Here is a 14,947-nt window from a genome sequence, read left to right as displayed (position 1 = left end):
AACTCTAAATCAGTAGGGAAGCTGATTCATCAGTGGGATATGAGAAATCAGTGGGAATAATTTTGCAAAAGTACGAATAATGTGCATACCCCTGGCCTATCAATTCTACTTCTATGAACTTACCGTACAGATAAACTAAGACAAATGTGTATTTTAAGAAGTTGGTATAGAACTTAAAATAAACTGGGTATTTTAAGAAGTTTGTATACGCAGTCCTCCCCTTATCTGGCGGCGGACAGGATCCAAGACCCCCAGTGGATGCTGGAAACCACAGATCAATTCTATATTTACTATGTTTGTTTCCACTATATGTACCTATAATGAAGTTTAATTTACAGGCCAGGCACAGTGGCTCATGCCTGTAATACCAGCACTTTGGGAGGCCGAGGCAGGTGGATCACTTGAGGTTGGGAGTTCGAGACTAGCCTGGCCAACATGGTGGAACTGTTTCTACTAAAAAATACAAAAATTAGCCAGGTAGGGTGGCGCAAACCTGTAATTCCAGCAACCCAGGAGGCAGAAGTTACAGTGAGCGGAGATCATGCCACTGTACTCCACCCCTAGGAAACAGAGTGAGACTGTTTAAAAAAAAAAAAAAGGAAAAAGAAGTTTAATTTATAAATTAGGCACAGTAGGATTAATAATAATAATAAACTAGAACTACTATAACAATATGCTGTATAAGATGTTTTGTGAATGTGGTCTCTCTTTCAAATATCTTGTATTTACCTGTTTTCAGACCATGGTTAATTGTGAGTAACTAAAATTCAGAAAGCAAAACCACAGATAAGAGGGGACTACTGTATTCGCAGCAGCACTGTTTACGGCAGTACAAACTTACAAGTGGGAATGATTAGATTAATTTTGGGATATCAGTGTGGTGGAATACTAACTAGGCAACAGATAGTTCAGTGAGAAAATCAACTTGCATAAGAAAATACATAATTCTGTTTTGAAACACACACTCTCTCATATACATAGAAAATTTTTGGGAGAATGGATGTAATAATGTTAAAGTGATTGTCTCTGGGAAGTGGAACTGCAAAGGATCAGCAGAGGGGAGGTTTTCAGTTTTATACCTTCTGTATCACATGAATTTGTATGTATAACATGTTTGTCTTTCAGAGGTACTAAAGATTCTTTTTAAAGCCTTTTCTTTTAAAACAAACCAAAAGGAGAAGAAAGAAGCACAAGGTACAAGAAGCTTCCCAAACTAGATCACATAGCCCAGCATCACCCGTTTATGCCAATAACCCAGCATCAGTCATGCCCAGAGCAAAGAAAGGTGTGAGCTGCAGTTCCCCACAGCCAAACTCACCTTCAGCCTCTTCAACAGCCACTGCAGAAGACCTTGCTGGGCACCCTCTGTACACATCTCAGGCCGGAACTCAGCCATGTTTTCCACGATAGCTGAAGGGAGACAGACGCTAGTCATTTGAGAGGACACCTCTGTTTACATCTGTAACAAGCTTGCTTCCCATGACAGGTATGTTATTCCTCTTCCCATTTCCCTGCATTCCTCCCTGCCAGAGACTGGGTTTTCATTTTTAGATGAACCAGGGAGTTGCTGTGGTTTTCTTCTTCCAGTTATGCTACAAGTAAAACTCATGACTGAAAATGGTGGCACTCACAAAAGGGATAAGTGACAGATTTTCTGTGCTAATAGGGAACAAAACTAAAGCAGAATACAAAAGGCCCACTCAGTCCTGATTGTACCAGAGTCCCAGAAACCCATGACCAAAGCAACAGGGAGGTAGGCAGAAGCCTTAGGGAAAAACCAGGGGCTGGTGAATTCAGTCTCTTCCTTTCCTGTTTCATTCATTTGCGGTTCTATTTCCCTGCATCAGGTGGAAGCAAGAATATTTGCAAAGCAGGAAAATATGGTCTTTTTAATTGAACGAAACAACATGCACAGAGGGGAAAGGCCATGCTGGCGAGGTAACTCCCAGGTACTAGGAAGCAACTGTAACTGGCCCTGCTATCTCCTACAACAGCCAAAGTGCTACTTAATAGAAAAATTAAAAATTAGGAGGAAAAAAAAGTCATTGCATGACTATGATACTAAAAAGGAGAATTATTTTTTTCTTTTAATCACCTAGAGTCCTCAATATCAAATGCTTTCATTTCTTTCAGCCCCCCTTCCCATATCCTGGAACATGCTACTATCATGAAACAGATAACAATTCTGTGTTCCCTAAGCACAATACCCAGAACACACTGGGTGTGAATTTTGAAGGAGAAAGGGCTGAAGAAGTCACCACACCTCCTATCTTCTTCCTCACGCCTTTGCCATCAGCCTCCCCAATGGCAAGTTAACGGATGACCAGGTAGGGGAAGCACCAAGCTGTCGGAGCAGAGCAGAAATGAAACCCTGAGAGATGAAGAGCACTACAACACTCTGAATTACTTTCTGACATTTTCTACAAAAACCAACTCATTCATTTTAATCTTCCGTGCCTTTATCTTATTCTTCTGCTTCTATTTTAGGTGGCTTCCTGTTGTTCACTCAAACAAAATCCAAACATCCTGCTATGGTTTACAAAGTCTTCCATTATCTGGACAAACTTATTCCTCCAGTTCCATCTCCTGCCTCTGACTGTCACGAGGCGTTTCTAGTCTTTCCTCAAATCCTAGCCCCATTTATGACTTTGCAAATGATACTCCCCTGCCTGAGGGCCCTTCTCCCACTCCTCCATCTGTCAAAAGGCAGCTGTCTTCATAAACAGCCACGGTCATGCACAGGAGCTAGCTGCTCCTATCTAGTATTTGGTGGCCCTTCCTCTTCATTGCCACAGTGCTTTTCACTGACTCCTATGATACCATTTGTCACCCGGCATTGTCTTTCCTTTCTTTTTGAGACTCACCTATTCACCTGCTCTGTCAGGAGCAAAACCATGCCTACTTCACCATAATCCACCCTAATACCTAGCACAGTGCCTGAAAAACACTAGGCGAGAGAGGGAAGATCTCCTGAGCTGTCAGTAGCTCACCGGCTGCAAATAGATCTCTGTAGACTGGCAGGCTGATACTTTTTATGAACAAACTTATGAACAAACAGTTAGCAGTCAATCAACAAACTTTGATACTGCAAAATCCAGCACTTGGCTAACAAATGGCAGTGCCAAATTCTGGCTCTAGACTACAGCCAACCCAAATTACGGAGCGCTGTGTTCCTCCTCTTCCCTCACGGAGCCCATCTTTCCCCTTCTTTATGATAATCCTCATGGAAGAGAGTCCAGAAGTACATGAGAAATCCGTGGTACACAAAGGAGCTAAGAGGAAAATCTAATCTCATCAAATTTTCTGCTTCCTCTGGGCCTCGTCCATTTCTCAAGCTCTGCTTGCAGATATGTCACTTCTGGTTTTGTAAGACATTGGCCAGTAATAAAGAGGGGTACCCCAAAACACAATTTTAAATAGGATATTGGTTCAACAACTTTACAAAAGGAAAGACTGGGGAGATTCAAGGAGGAGAAGGAAGAGGAAAATACTACAAAGGAATCCACTTAAATAAAAATCTGATGTAGGGGCAGCCAAGTAGTGCAATATTTCAACTCAGTTCACATGGTAGTCTATACCTAAGAAGGGAAAGAAAAACTCTTTTTCAAATAAAATGTCCTGCAAAGGTATACAGTGGTCCAAAAGTTTGCAGTTCCACTGATGGAAAGTGATAAGAAAAACCAACTTAAAATGATTTCAAATGTTTAAATATACACATTCCAAAGGAAACAAAATTAACCAGCATCAATTTTGTCCTAACTTTTGGAGGCGAAGGCCTGCTAAATAGAGCCAGTGGCTTTTGTCTAGGAAGGTTACCTACTTAGTGGATTTCTGCTTTTATTACCTACAAGCCAAACCAAAGCTGCAGTTATATGAAATTTACACAAAGGTCTTCATTTCTGAAAAGGCAGTTTGGGAGCAGAAGGAAGGAAAATACTCCTGCTATTGACTCTGTTATGAAGGAGGAAGGGAAATGAGCACAAAGTCCCAAAACAAACACAAAGCAACTCAGGCAATGGCAAGCACCCTTCCTCTCACCCAGAGTGTTGTGGACGCCATCTGCCTCCTCTTTCACAGACTCATCCAGGCGCTCCAGATTCTGTACCAGCAGCGCTACCACCTGCCCATCCACCTGCAGAAACGGCAAAGCCAACGGAGAGAGGGATGTCACAAAACGGGCCCCAAAATGTTCCCATTCCCATATTTACTGCTCCACTCTTTGAATGAACAGAGTAAGCAAATAAACAGCAGTCCATGGTTTCCAAGGTGCTCTCCCATCCCATTATCTCGTTTGAGTCTTAAAGTGACCCTGGGGCAAGTAAAGGGCAGGCATCATTATCTCTAACTTCAGACGAGTCCACTGGAGCTTAAGGAGACAAAGTAAAATTCAAGGTTAAGAAGCTGGTGACAGTGTTCGCACTTGAACACAGACCATTTGAAACCAAGCCCTGTGCTCTTTCTCCTTCTCTGTGGTACTTAAACACCTTACATGAATGCCATCTTAAGTCAGTTCAACAGTTCATTCAAGCCAAAACGCGTTTCTAGGCCAATGCACCAGATGTTTCGCTGGAACCTTCACTGGCCACTTCTTACGTTGACCTCAAAACATTCCTAAGTTTTCTTGCTAAGTTTTTATGAAACCACTACTTATGAAGAGTTTACAGTTCCCTCTTAAAAAGAATAATCAACACAATAAAATATCTTTTATTTGTATGACAGTGAACGCATAGAGAGATACTGTATTTCTCTTACTGGAGTCATACATGTTGAGACAGATATGAAACTTTCAGTAGTCATACCATAAAGCTGATGTTCAAGATGTTAGTGACTCAGCCAAGACCACACGGCTACTGAGCAGTGGAGGCGAAGGCAAAAACCAGGCTTCCTTCTCCTCGGGTGAAATAATGCTTTTACTACTTCATGCTACCTCCTGTGCACAATCTGTGCTCTAGGGAGACTGCTCTTAGGTATCCCTGAGGCACACCAAGGAAGATAACTAAGGAATCACCTAGTTTTCTGTCCTCAAGAAGGGATGATCCATCTGGTAACAGATTCTTAAGCACAGCCAATAAGTAAAGTCGCATCTGAAGACATGGTCTACTGCATATTTGTGTTATCCTCCCTCTCAGCATTTAGGTTTCCTCACTTAGGAAATGGGGTAAGTTGTAAAGAGTAAATGAAAATACGTGACAGGCCTTACCCTAGGTCTGGTTCATGGCAGCTGCTCGAGGAATCAAGTATAAAGTTTGAATCTAGCCTTTTACCCCGCTGATACCTGATTATTCACTGTTCCTTTCTCTCATTGGCTAAGAAAAAGCCAACTTCCTGGAAGTCAGGCACCTCACCTCATTCATCTTCGTATACCCTTCAAAGTCTACTACAATGCCGTATCCAGCAGACACTCAGTAAACCTTGCTAGATTTAAATAAACTGATGGAACACATAGTTTGTGCACTGTAAATGCTCCATTTATCCTCATGTACATCTTTCACAGGCGAGAAAGCAAAGGCTCCGAGAGGTTAATAAGCCTGACCGAAGTCACGAAGCTGGTGGCAGAAGTGCTCAACTCCCTCACTCCATTTTTTCCCATAATTCCCTATTGTTTCAACGAGGGGAAAGAATGGAGGGAGAAAAAAGAAGGAAATGATCTCATCCAGCCGATACTTCCAGAGCAGTTGCGTGTAAGGTATTCTATAGACACAATTCAAAATGAGCCTGAGGAGGCAAGCAATGGCAGACGGCAGAGATCTTGAAACATGGACTCTTTACTGTGTCTGGGTGAGACTTAAGGGAAATATGTGGACATGGGAAAGGTGAAATTATGGACTAATTTGTGATACCTGAATCACAAATGAGTTAGATTTTTCTAGGCTCTCCTTTATGTTCTGGTGTGAGGGACAAGGAGGGGATACTATCTGACAGAACACTGATGCCAGATTTGGGAGCCTGTAAACACAGAGAGTGCTGTTTCCTCATCTTGTGCCAAGAGCTATGCAATCATGCTCTCAAATCTCACAGCCAGCAAAAAGCGTCACTAAAGAAAGCCACTACAATGTTTTCCTTAATTAACTGGACAATTTGAGTATGTGAGAGAAAACAGAAAAACATCTGGGGGAAAAATATGAACCATGTCACAGTATGTTTTTCCCTAAATCACCCTGATTGACTTATAATCTCCCCGAATCCTAAGGCAGCAGACACCGCAGCTCCGCTGGGTATCACACGGCTTGTCAGTTCTGCAAACTGCTTCTCCAGTTTCAATTGCTTATTGCTGCTTTATCTGCATCATTTTTTCCCCCTTTCCTTGATTCTTAGTTATGTTTCCCTCACTGCTGTCTGGAGGGTGGTGGGGACACTGTCAGTGAGCAATGCGTTTAACTCCTAGAGCTGAATGGTTATGGCTAATGGGCATCTGGCTAGAGGAAAATTTGTTTGCTTACTATGGAAATTCAACTCCTAACAGGCAGCCTTTTTAAGCTTGCAAAGTGTGAAACTTTCTGTTTAGTTGGGTTAAATGCAATTTTATCTGATTGCAGCAAGGCCAAAAGCAGTCGAATACATTTAGCTCAGAAAACCCTTCGAAAAATATTTATATTATGCATAGCTCTGGATATCGCTCAGTAAAAAGTACAAATTAGCATTCTGTTCTACTCCCTCTAACCCCTTGGGTCTACCTTCAATTTTCTGGACCTGTGACAAAGTCTAAACTAAAAACAAATCCTGCTTAGGGATTAAAGCATCAGCCAGAGCAACCAACTCTTGCCTTGGAAATGAGGACTGTCTTGGGCATGATGTTTTCTGATAAGTCATTTGTTATTTCTGATTGTTAGCAGGCCTCCCAGACAATATTCTGGGAAGTCCTACTGAGAGAAGTTCAGGGGCATGATAAGACATCATCTTCCACTTGACCTAAGAGGATGGATATAAGAGAAGTGGAGGAAATGAAAAAGAGACAGATGAGAGGGTTTGAAGGATTCTGTTTCTACCTAGTATGATGTGCCAATAAGCTTTCTCACGAGTTAGGTTGAACTTTTCTGCCTACTAGGAGTTTCAGAAATTTCATATTAATAAACAGTAATAACAATAAAACCCCACACCCACTGAGTCTTGATGAACGAGTTTTGAGAATACACATGGTAACACGGTCATAACATAAAAATCAAGCCTGTTCCTATCTAATTTTTTAGCTTCCATTCTTGCCCCTCCAGTCCATTATTCACATAACAGCGTGCTGTGTTTAAAATGCTGGTCAGCCTACGTTACCACTTCCCTGCTTACATCCTCCAATCAGCTCCCTTCGCCCTGGCAATGCCACCCAACCTCTTCACCAAGGCCTACAGAGCCCAATGTGGTCTGGCCCTGACTCTGCTTTCTCCCCTCAACCCAGCTGCACATTAACAAGATTGGCCCCTTCTCTGTTCTGTGAATATGTCAAGCTCAGTCTTACCTTAGGTCTTTCGTCCCTTTCCCATCCTGCTGCTGATCATTCTGAATGGCTGGTTTTCTGTCATCCGGAACTCAGTCCTCACCTGACTATTTAATCCAACCTGACTTCCCAGCCACTCTATAGCACATCACTCTCTTTTAATTCTGTTTAACAGAGAACCACTCTCTGATGGTTTTCTTGTGTATTGATCTACTGTTTCTCCCTACATTCATACCACATGAGCTCCACAAAGGTAGAGGCTTTGTCAGGCTTGCTCATAGCTATATAGCTGATTCCTACAACCAGGAACACATAGAGTGCTCAATCAACATTTGGTGAACGAATGAACACATGAATTTTGCTTTGGAACAAATATAGATGAAGGTGAGAACATGAATGGAAATGGGAAGAAACAGGATCCAGAAATTTTTGCAGTAAATACCCTTACAGCAACATAAACCTTGCCAACATCAGCCTCACCTGGGCAGCACAAATACAGCACCAACCAAGCCAAACCAAGCTGGGGCTTCAAAGTTTAACGTTTCAGTAGGGTTAACTGAGTGCAGGAATGGGTATGGAGGGTAGCTCCCTGGCAGTCCAATCAAAGCCACTTTTGTAGAACTCGTTATATAAAGAGTTTCTATAAAGCAAACGCTGGCTCCTAGACACTGGCCAGCTCTACCACCCAGCTACACTTCCATCTCTGCCTCACCTCCACATTCTCTCCCATGAAAGCCTCCCTCCAGAGGCCATCGCTGACACCTGCAGCTGTGCAGCCCATCGGAAGTGAGCGCTCCCTCCCCTTAGCGTCCACAGAAGTGCACCTCTCTCACAGCTGTTCTCAATGTTCTGCCATTTACTTACTTCTTCCTTTTTATTTTTTAAACTAAAGCTCTATCCTCTCATGTCTTATTTAGGCCTACACCATTCAAATGTGGTTTTATTGAGTGTTTATTCAAAATGTTTTTGAAATATTCTTTGAACTGAAAAAAATGTTTGTTGAACTCAGTATTCACAGACATCTCACTGTGTGGTAGGTGATACATACAATTTTAACTTGACATTTGCTAAGTTCTTAATATCTGCCAGGCACAGTACCTTTATAATGGTAATGGGTATTTTTTTTATTGGCTGTTTACTCTGTGCCAGACTGTTGAAAAGGCTTACTAAATATCACATTTGTTCCTCACTTTGGAACTATGATAGGCACTACTGCCATCTCCATTTTACAGAAGAGCAGTATGGAGAGGTTAGTAACTTTCCCAAGGACAGAACTGGTAAGTGACAAAGCCACCACTCTGACCACTCCCCTGATGGGGATCACACCTCAGGAAGGAGAAACTTATAAAAAGGCATCTATAATCCAATGCGACAAGTACCAGGATGTACAAGGTGCCAGGACAACACATCCTACTGAAGTGGTGAGTCTGGAAAAAACTCAAATGGGAAGAGATCAAGTTTACGTCAGGCTTCGCAGGATGAGGTGGAGTATTCCAGGTCACCCCAGAGAAGCAAGGTGAGGCAAGAGGAAGGCAGAGCACGAGCAAAGGCATGGGACTACCTACCACATGGCAAGTTCTGGGACTGGCAAGTAGAAAAATGACTGTAATTTAATCATCATTCTCAAGAAGTCCAAAGTCATCTGTAGAGAGGTAAGCCAGAGAATTGCCATCGAAGCAATACACACTCTTGTTTACCACTTTTCAGAAAAGAGCCCATTTTCTAGGCTACCAAATCGACTTGTTAGAAAGCACAAACATTTGCCTTTTGACAGCAGTGGATATGAACCAAATTTTAAAACCCCAAAGATCCCTGAGAATGCCAGGACAGTGTTCTTTCCCCACAAATGTGTTAACCTATTGCTTAGGACTTCCAACTGAGAAAAAGACCAAAGCAATAACTGCAAACTGCACACCACAATAAATTCTGCCGCATGCCCTCTAGCCTCTGCTCATGCAATTCCAGGCCTCAGATATTGGCCCCAAATTAAAACTACAAAGACAACTCAACCCTTGTAATATGAGAGTACTTATCAAACTTCTTCCTGAATGCAGCATAAGAGCAAAACAAAGTAAATGGAAGCCCACCGCCAGTTCTGTGCTGATATTTACTGATGACTTCTGACTAGCTGCAGACAGGCAAATAATATACTGGAGGCTAGGAATGTTCAATGTTTGTGATTCCTACCGGTCCCACAAGGATAAACCTGTAGGAGTCAAAATCTTAAACTAATGTAATAATAAAAAAAATTAAAACTAAACTAAACACACAGAAAGAACATCCTGTACAGCAGCTACCTAATGGCTCCCCAGACTGAGGGTGAACTGCTCCTTTCCAAACAAATGATGAAATCTGCCAAGATGCAGCTTTTATTGGTGGGCTTGGCAACACGGAAAAAACAAAGGGGGCTTTTGTGTGAATTGTGTTTCTGGGTACATTTTACACGCAACAGCCAGGCTAGCTGTTCCTCTCTTGTCTTCCCTATTCACACAGGCAAAGGATGGTAATTAAAATCAGCCCAGGGACCCGGCAGGAAGGCTCATCCAGGGCCGCGTAATTAACCTCTGGAAGGTAAGACTGCACAAATGACACCGTGGGGACGCAGAGTCGGAGCAAGTGCCACAGTCTGTCTTCAGATGCTCCTCAAAACAAAAGGACACCCCAACATCATCCTTTTCTTTCTGCACAGTGGTTCAAAGGAAAAATAAAGGCCCTGAATTCTACAAAAGTAACAGTTTGCTCTCTAAAGGAGCTTGAAAGAAAAATGGCCATAGAAATTTTCATTATGCTCAGTCGTAAATGGCCCTGCTGGACTCCAGCCTTACTCTCTGTAAGAGCCAGTTCTTCATAACCAGTGGGTTCACAACCCCTTCATTCAAACCAAATGCCAGCAGCGCGCACGGCACATGGGAAATTTCTAGTGTCGAGAACATTATGAGAAAAGGTGAGGAGAGGGTGGGTACTGTAGCAGTGGGGTTTCAGGATCATCTGGAGCCCCAGGCCCAGCCATTCTGATTCAGTGGGTTTTGGGTAGGACTAGAAAGGAGCTACACAAGCACCCCAGGTCCCTCAAATTTAAGTGGCTGTAGTGATCTCTGATAAGCTGCTAACTGAATCAAAACCAATACTAACATTCTTACCAGAGAGAAAAGACAAGTGAAGACAACAGAAGGAAGAAAAGTCAACAGAGCCCTGAGGAGGGATACAGCTCTGCAGGTGACAGAGCTCCCAGGTGGTATCAGGGAGAAGTGGACCAGGTCTACTTCTGCCACTGGCCACCTGTGTGCCTTTTCAGCTTTGTGGCCCTCTCTGATCACCAGCGAACTAGGGAATCTGGGGTGGTGGAAACAGAACTGTGGTGGAGATCAGAACATGCAGGCTCTTTTATCAGCTGTCACAGACTGGCTGAGCGGCCCAGCGGGAGGCTTCACTTCTGCATCTGGGTTTCCTTGCATGTAAGGCAGTTCGACTAGCTGGCACCAGGCCACAGCTGCGCCTCACAGACCAACTCCTCTGGGTTGGCTGCTGCATGGATCAATAGCTGAGGAAGATTCTGAAGGCTTGCCTAGGCTCCTCAAAAGACTGCAGAAATGAAATGCCCTGTCTTCTACAGGCAGGGAATGCCATTCTGGCCTCAAAGAGCTGTAAGGTTTGTTCTCATTTTTAACCTTCTCCAATTCCTCTCTGATAATCTATCTGTAAAATAAGTTATAATAATAATAATAATAATAATAATAATAATAATAATACCTATTCTCACTGGCACTTGGGATTAGAAAGTCCAGAAGACAAACACATCTGTGAAAGCTCTTTGTAAAAAGGTCAGTAGCAACAAAAGAGAGGAGGAAAGAAAGGGGCAGAAAATAGAGAGTCTAGGAGACCACAGGTTCAAATCCCCGCTGTGGGACTGTGGGCCATTTGTTTTGCCTCTCTAACCCACCGCTTCATGGGCATAAATGGGAATAATGGCAATAATACCCATGTGAGAAGATGTGGTGAGGATTTGACGGGGTGAGAAGAATGAGAAATGGCCTGCCCACAGCAGAGACTTAATAAGGGCAAGGTCTCTCACCCCTTACCTGACAGAGTTCCAAAGCATAAAGCACCGCCCCAATCACATCCCTACTTTTTGACTCTCCTCATTCACTCTGGCCTCCCCACCTTACAGCCTTGCCGTGGAATTCCACCTGGTGCCCACGCTCAGAGATGGTGGTGGTGATGCCAACAACTTGTACAAACCTGCAAACCCCTGAGGATGTGCAACTTACCAGAGCGTCAATGAGCACTTCTGCTCCCTCTTCACTCTCATGGAGGGTGTCTATATCTGTTAATTCCTGAAGTAAATCGACCACGGCTATGGACACATGTGAAAAATGTTAAGGGTGTAACACACACAGCGAAGTGCTACCGACATACTTATTAAAATCCTTGGTTCCCTTCCGTTTCCTCATCAATTGCTTTATTATCATTTACCTTTAATAGACTCTGGTTTTATTAACATCTCTTCAGTAAGGTTCTACCCACAGTGGGTGTTCATTAAATGTTAACTGACTCACTCAGTCTCCTTCCTTACGCTGACTTCCTGGATGCTTACTCTGTAGGTTCACTGAATTTTCACAGATTTCAAAATTTTGAATAGATCACTTGGGAAGTCACTTTTCCAGTGAGAATTAGGCCAACACCCTCAACTTCATCTCGTAACTTAAATTCTTGAGACTTATCTTAACTACCTTGTACAGTTCACCTTCAAAGGCAGTAATAATTTCTGAGAAGAGGCAGCTGATGCTCACCAAGGAGTCTTCAAAGATCAGGACATGACATAATTGCTTGAAAACAAAGGGAAAGATTTATATGGAATTGGGCTAGTCCCCACCAACCTCTGTCCCCTCAAATGTCACGTTGCTGTGAATATAAAAGGAAGAATTGAGAATTTAAAATTGTGCAAAATAGGGAAAAGAAAGAGAAGTACAAGGCCAGGTACAGTGGCTCATGCCCGCAATCTCAGCCCTTTGGGAGGCCAAGGCAGGAGCACTGCTTGAGCTCAGGAGTTTGAAAGCAGCTTAGGCAACATAGTGAGACCTTGTCTCTACTAGAAATTTAAAAAAAAAAAAAATCAGCTAGGCGTGGTGGCACACACCTGAGGTCCCAGCTTCTTGGGAGGCTAAGGTGCAAGGCTTGTTTGAGCTCAGGAGATCAAGGCTGCAGTGAGCTATGATCGCGTCACTGCATTCCAGCTTGGGCAGAGTGAAACTCTGTCTCAAAAAAAAAAGAGAGAGAGAGAAAGAAAAGAAAGGGAAACATGAAGGGGAATTATATTTAGAGACTGGATGGCAGAACTAAACTTATAACTAAGCTTTCTTTCCCTCACCTGAAAACACACACTCTCTCTCTCACACACAAACACATTTGTGCGCACACACAAACACACACACATACACACACGGAATGAGACAGAGAGAGACAGAAAGAAACAGCCACCTTGCTCCAGCAAACTGCATTTATTGAATGCCCAAGATGACTAAAGCACTGAACATGATAAAGGCCAATACATTCTCTTCATTCTGGGCCTCAGTTTCCTCATCCGTAAAATGAGAAAGTCAGATAATCTAAAACAATTTTAAAAACCACAGGCAATAACCAACACGTAAACAAAGGAAGAATACACAGAGACAATATGAACTGTACACGTCCTGGAAAGGACCAATCAGACGGAGCTGGGGAATTAGTAACAACTGGCTAGAAGAAGACCACTCAGAAAACGGGCAACTACAGATACGAGGACAGGCTGACTAGAAAGCAAAATCACCAGAATAAAAGCAAAGAGAATGGAACATACAAAGGCATTTGAAGAGAATAAAGGATTGGGGGAGAGGGGAAGGAAGTAGAAAGGGTAGAGAAAATTTTAACTAGCTGAAAAAAATACTATTTTGAAAGACTAAGCTAAAAGCTACGTGCGGGATGCATTAAAACACTGTGGACACGAGGAATGGGGATGGCACACAGGAGCCACCATGTGCATGGGCACGAGGGATGGGGGTGGCACCCAGGAGCCACCATGTGCGTGGGCATGAGGAATCAGGGTGGCACACAGGAGCCACCATGTGCGTGGGCACGAGGGATGGGGGTGGCACCCAGGAGCCACCATGTGCGTGGGCACGAGGGATGGGGGTGGCACACAGGAGCCACCATGTGTGTGGGCACGAGGGATGGGGTGGCACACAGGAGCCACCATGTGTGTGGGCACGAGGGATGGGGTGGCACACAGGAGCCACCATGTGCGTGGGCATGAGGGATGGGGGTGGCACACAGGAGCCACCATGTGCGTGGGCATGAGGGATGGGGGTGGCACACAGGAGCCACCATGTGCGTGGGCATGAGGGATGGGGGTGGCACACAGGAGCCACCATGTGTGTGGGCATGAGGGATGGGGGTGGCACACAGGAGCCACCATGTGCGTGGGCACGAGGGATGGGGGTGGCACACAGGAGCCACCATGTGCATGGGCACGTGGGATGGGGTGGCACACAGGAGCCACCGTGTGTGGGCACGAGGGATGGGGTGGCACACAGGAACCACCATGTGGACAGCATGTGTGGGCAGCTGTGGGAGCTAGGCCTGAGAGAAAGCTACTACATACAACATTCAACAAAGGTTGTAATCAGGGCAGTTTCACTAAAAATAAATAAATAGCCGGGCGTGGTGGCTCACGCCTGTAATCCCACCACTTTGGGAGGCCAAGGCAGATGGATCATGAGGTCAAGAGATCGAGACCATCCTGGTCAACATGGTGAAACTCCGTCTCTACTAAAAATACAAAAATTAGCTAGGCATGGTGGCGCGTGTCTGTAGTCCCAGCTACTCAGGAGGCTGAGGCAGAAGAATTGCTTGAACCCAGGAGGCGGAGGTTGCAGTGAGCCGAGATCGCGCCATTGCACTCCAGCCTGGGTAACAAGAGCAAAACTCTGTCTCAATAAATAAATAAATAAATAAATAAATGATGCAGAACATATTAACAAGAATGACAGGACTTGCCAGCTGATGACCGATGTTCTGGGTATTACATGAAGGTCTTTTGCTGAAAGAAAAATTACTTGAAGGTTTGCTTTACTCATCTCTGACCAGCTGACCATCATGAATAAGTAATGAAGCTTTTTGTGTCTTACTCCTTCACTCCTTTTTTTTTTTTTTTTTTGAGACGGAGTTTCGCTCTTGTTACCCAGGCTGGAGTGCAATGGCGCGATCTCGGCTCACCGCAACCTCCGCCTCCTGGGTTCAGGCAATTCTCCTGCCTCAGCCTCCTGAGTAGCTGGGATTACAGGCACGCGCCACCATGCCCAGCTAATTTTTTGTATTTTTAGTAGAGACGGGGTTTCACCATGTTGACCAGGATGGTCTCGATCTCTTGACCTCGTGATCCACCTGCCTCAGCCTCCCAAAGTGCTAGGATTACAGGCGTGAGCCACCATGCCCGGCCACTCCTTCACTCTTAAAGGTGATATTTACCCAAAACTTAATATGAGC

General features: G+C 44.1%; 1 protein-coding gene across 2 annotated transcripts in view; it reads right to left on the bottom strand.

Annotated features, from left to right (window-relative positions):
* CTNNBL1 (catenin beta like 1) overlaps nucleotides 1–14,947 on the bottom strand; it is a 180,595-nt gene that overhangs the window by 104,482 nt on the left and 61,166 nt on the right. For both annotated transcript variants that reach the window (XM_003936366.4, XM_074406508.1), the window contains exons 5-7: nucleotides 11,695–11,792; nucleotides 4,039–4,132; nucleotides 1,319–1,410 (exon numbers count right to left, since the gene is read on the bottom strand). In XM_003936366.4, coding sequence (XP_003936415.1) covers nucleotides 1,319–1,410; nucleotides 4,039–4,132; nucleotides 11,695–11,792 — 284 coding nt within the window. The remainder of the gene's footprint in view (nucleotides 1–1,318; nucleotides 1,411–4,038; nucleotides 4,133–11,694; nucleotides 11,793–14,947) is intronic.

This window comes from Saimiri boliviensis, chromosome 9, assembly GCF_048565385.1.
Source record: "Saimiri boliviensis isolate mSaiBol1 chromosome 9, mSaiBol1.pri, whole genome shotgun sequence".
Lineage (NCBI taxonomy): Eukaryota > Metazoa > Chordata > Mammalia > Primates > Cebidae > Saimiri > Saimiri boliviensis.
The sequence above is the reverse complement of the archived record's forward strand: the minus strand, read 5'-3'. Positions and strand labels throughout refer to the sequence as shown.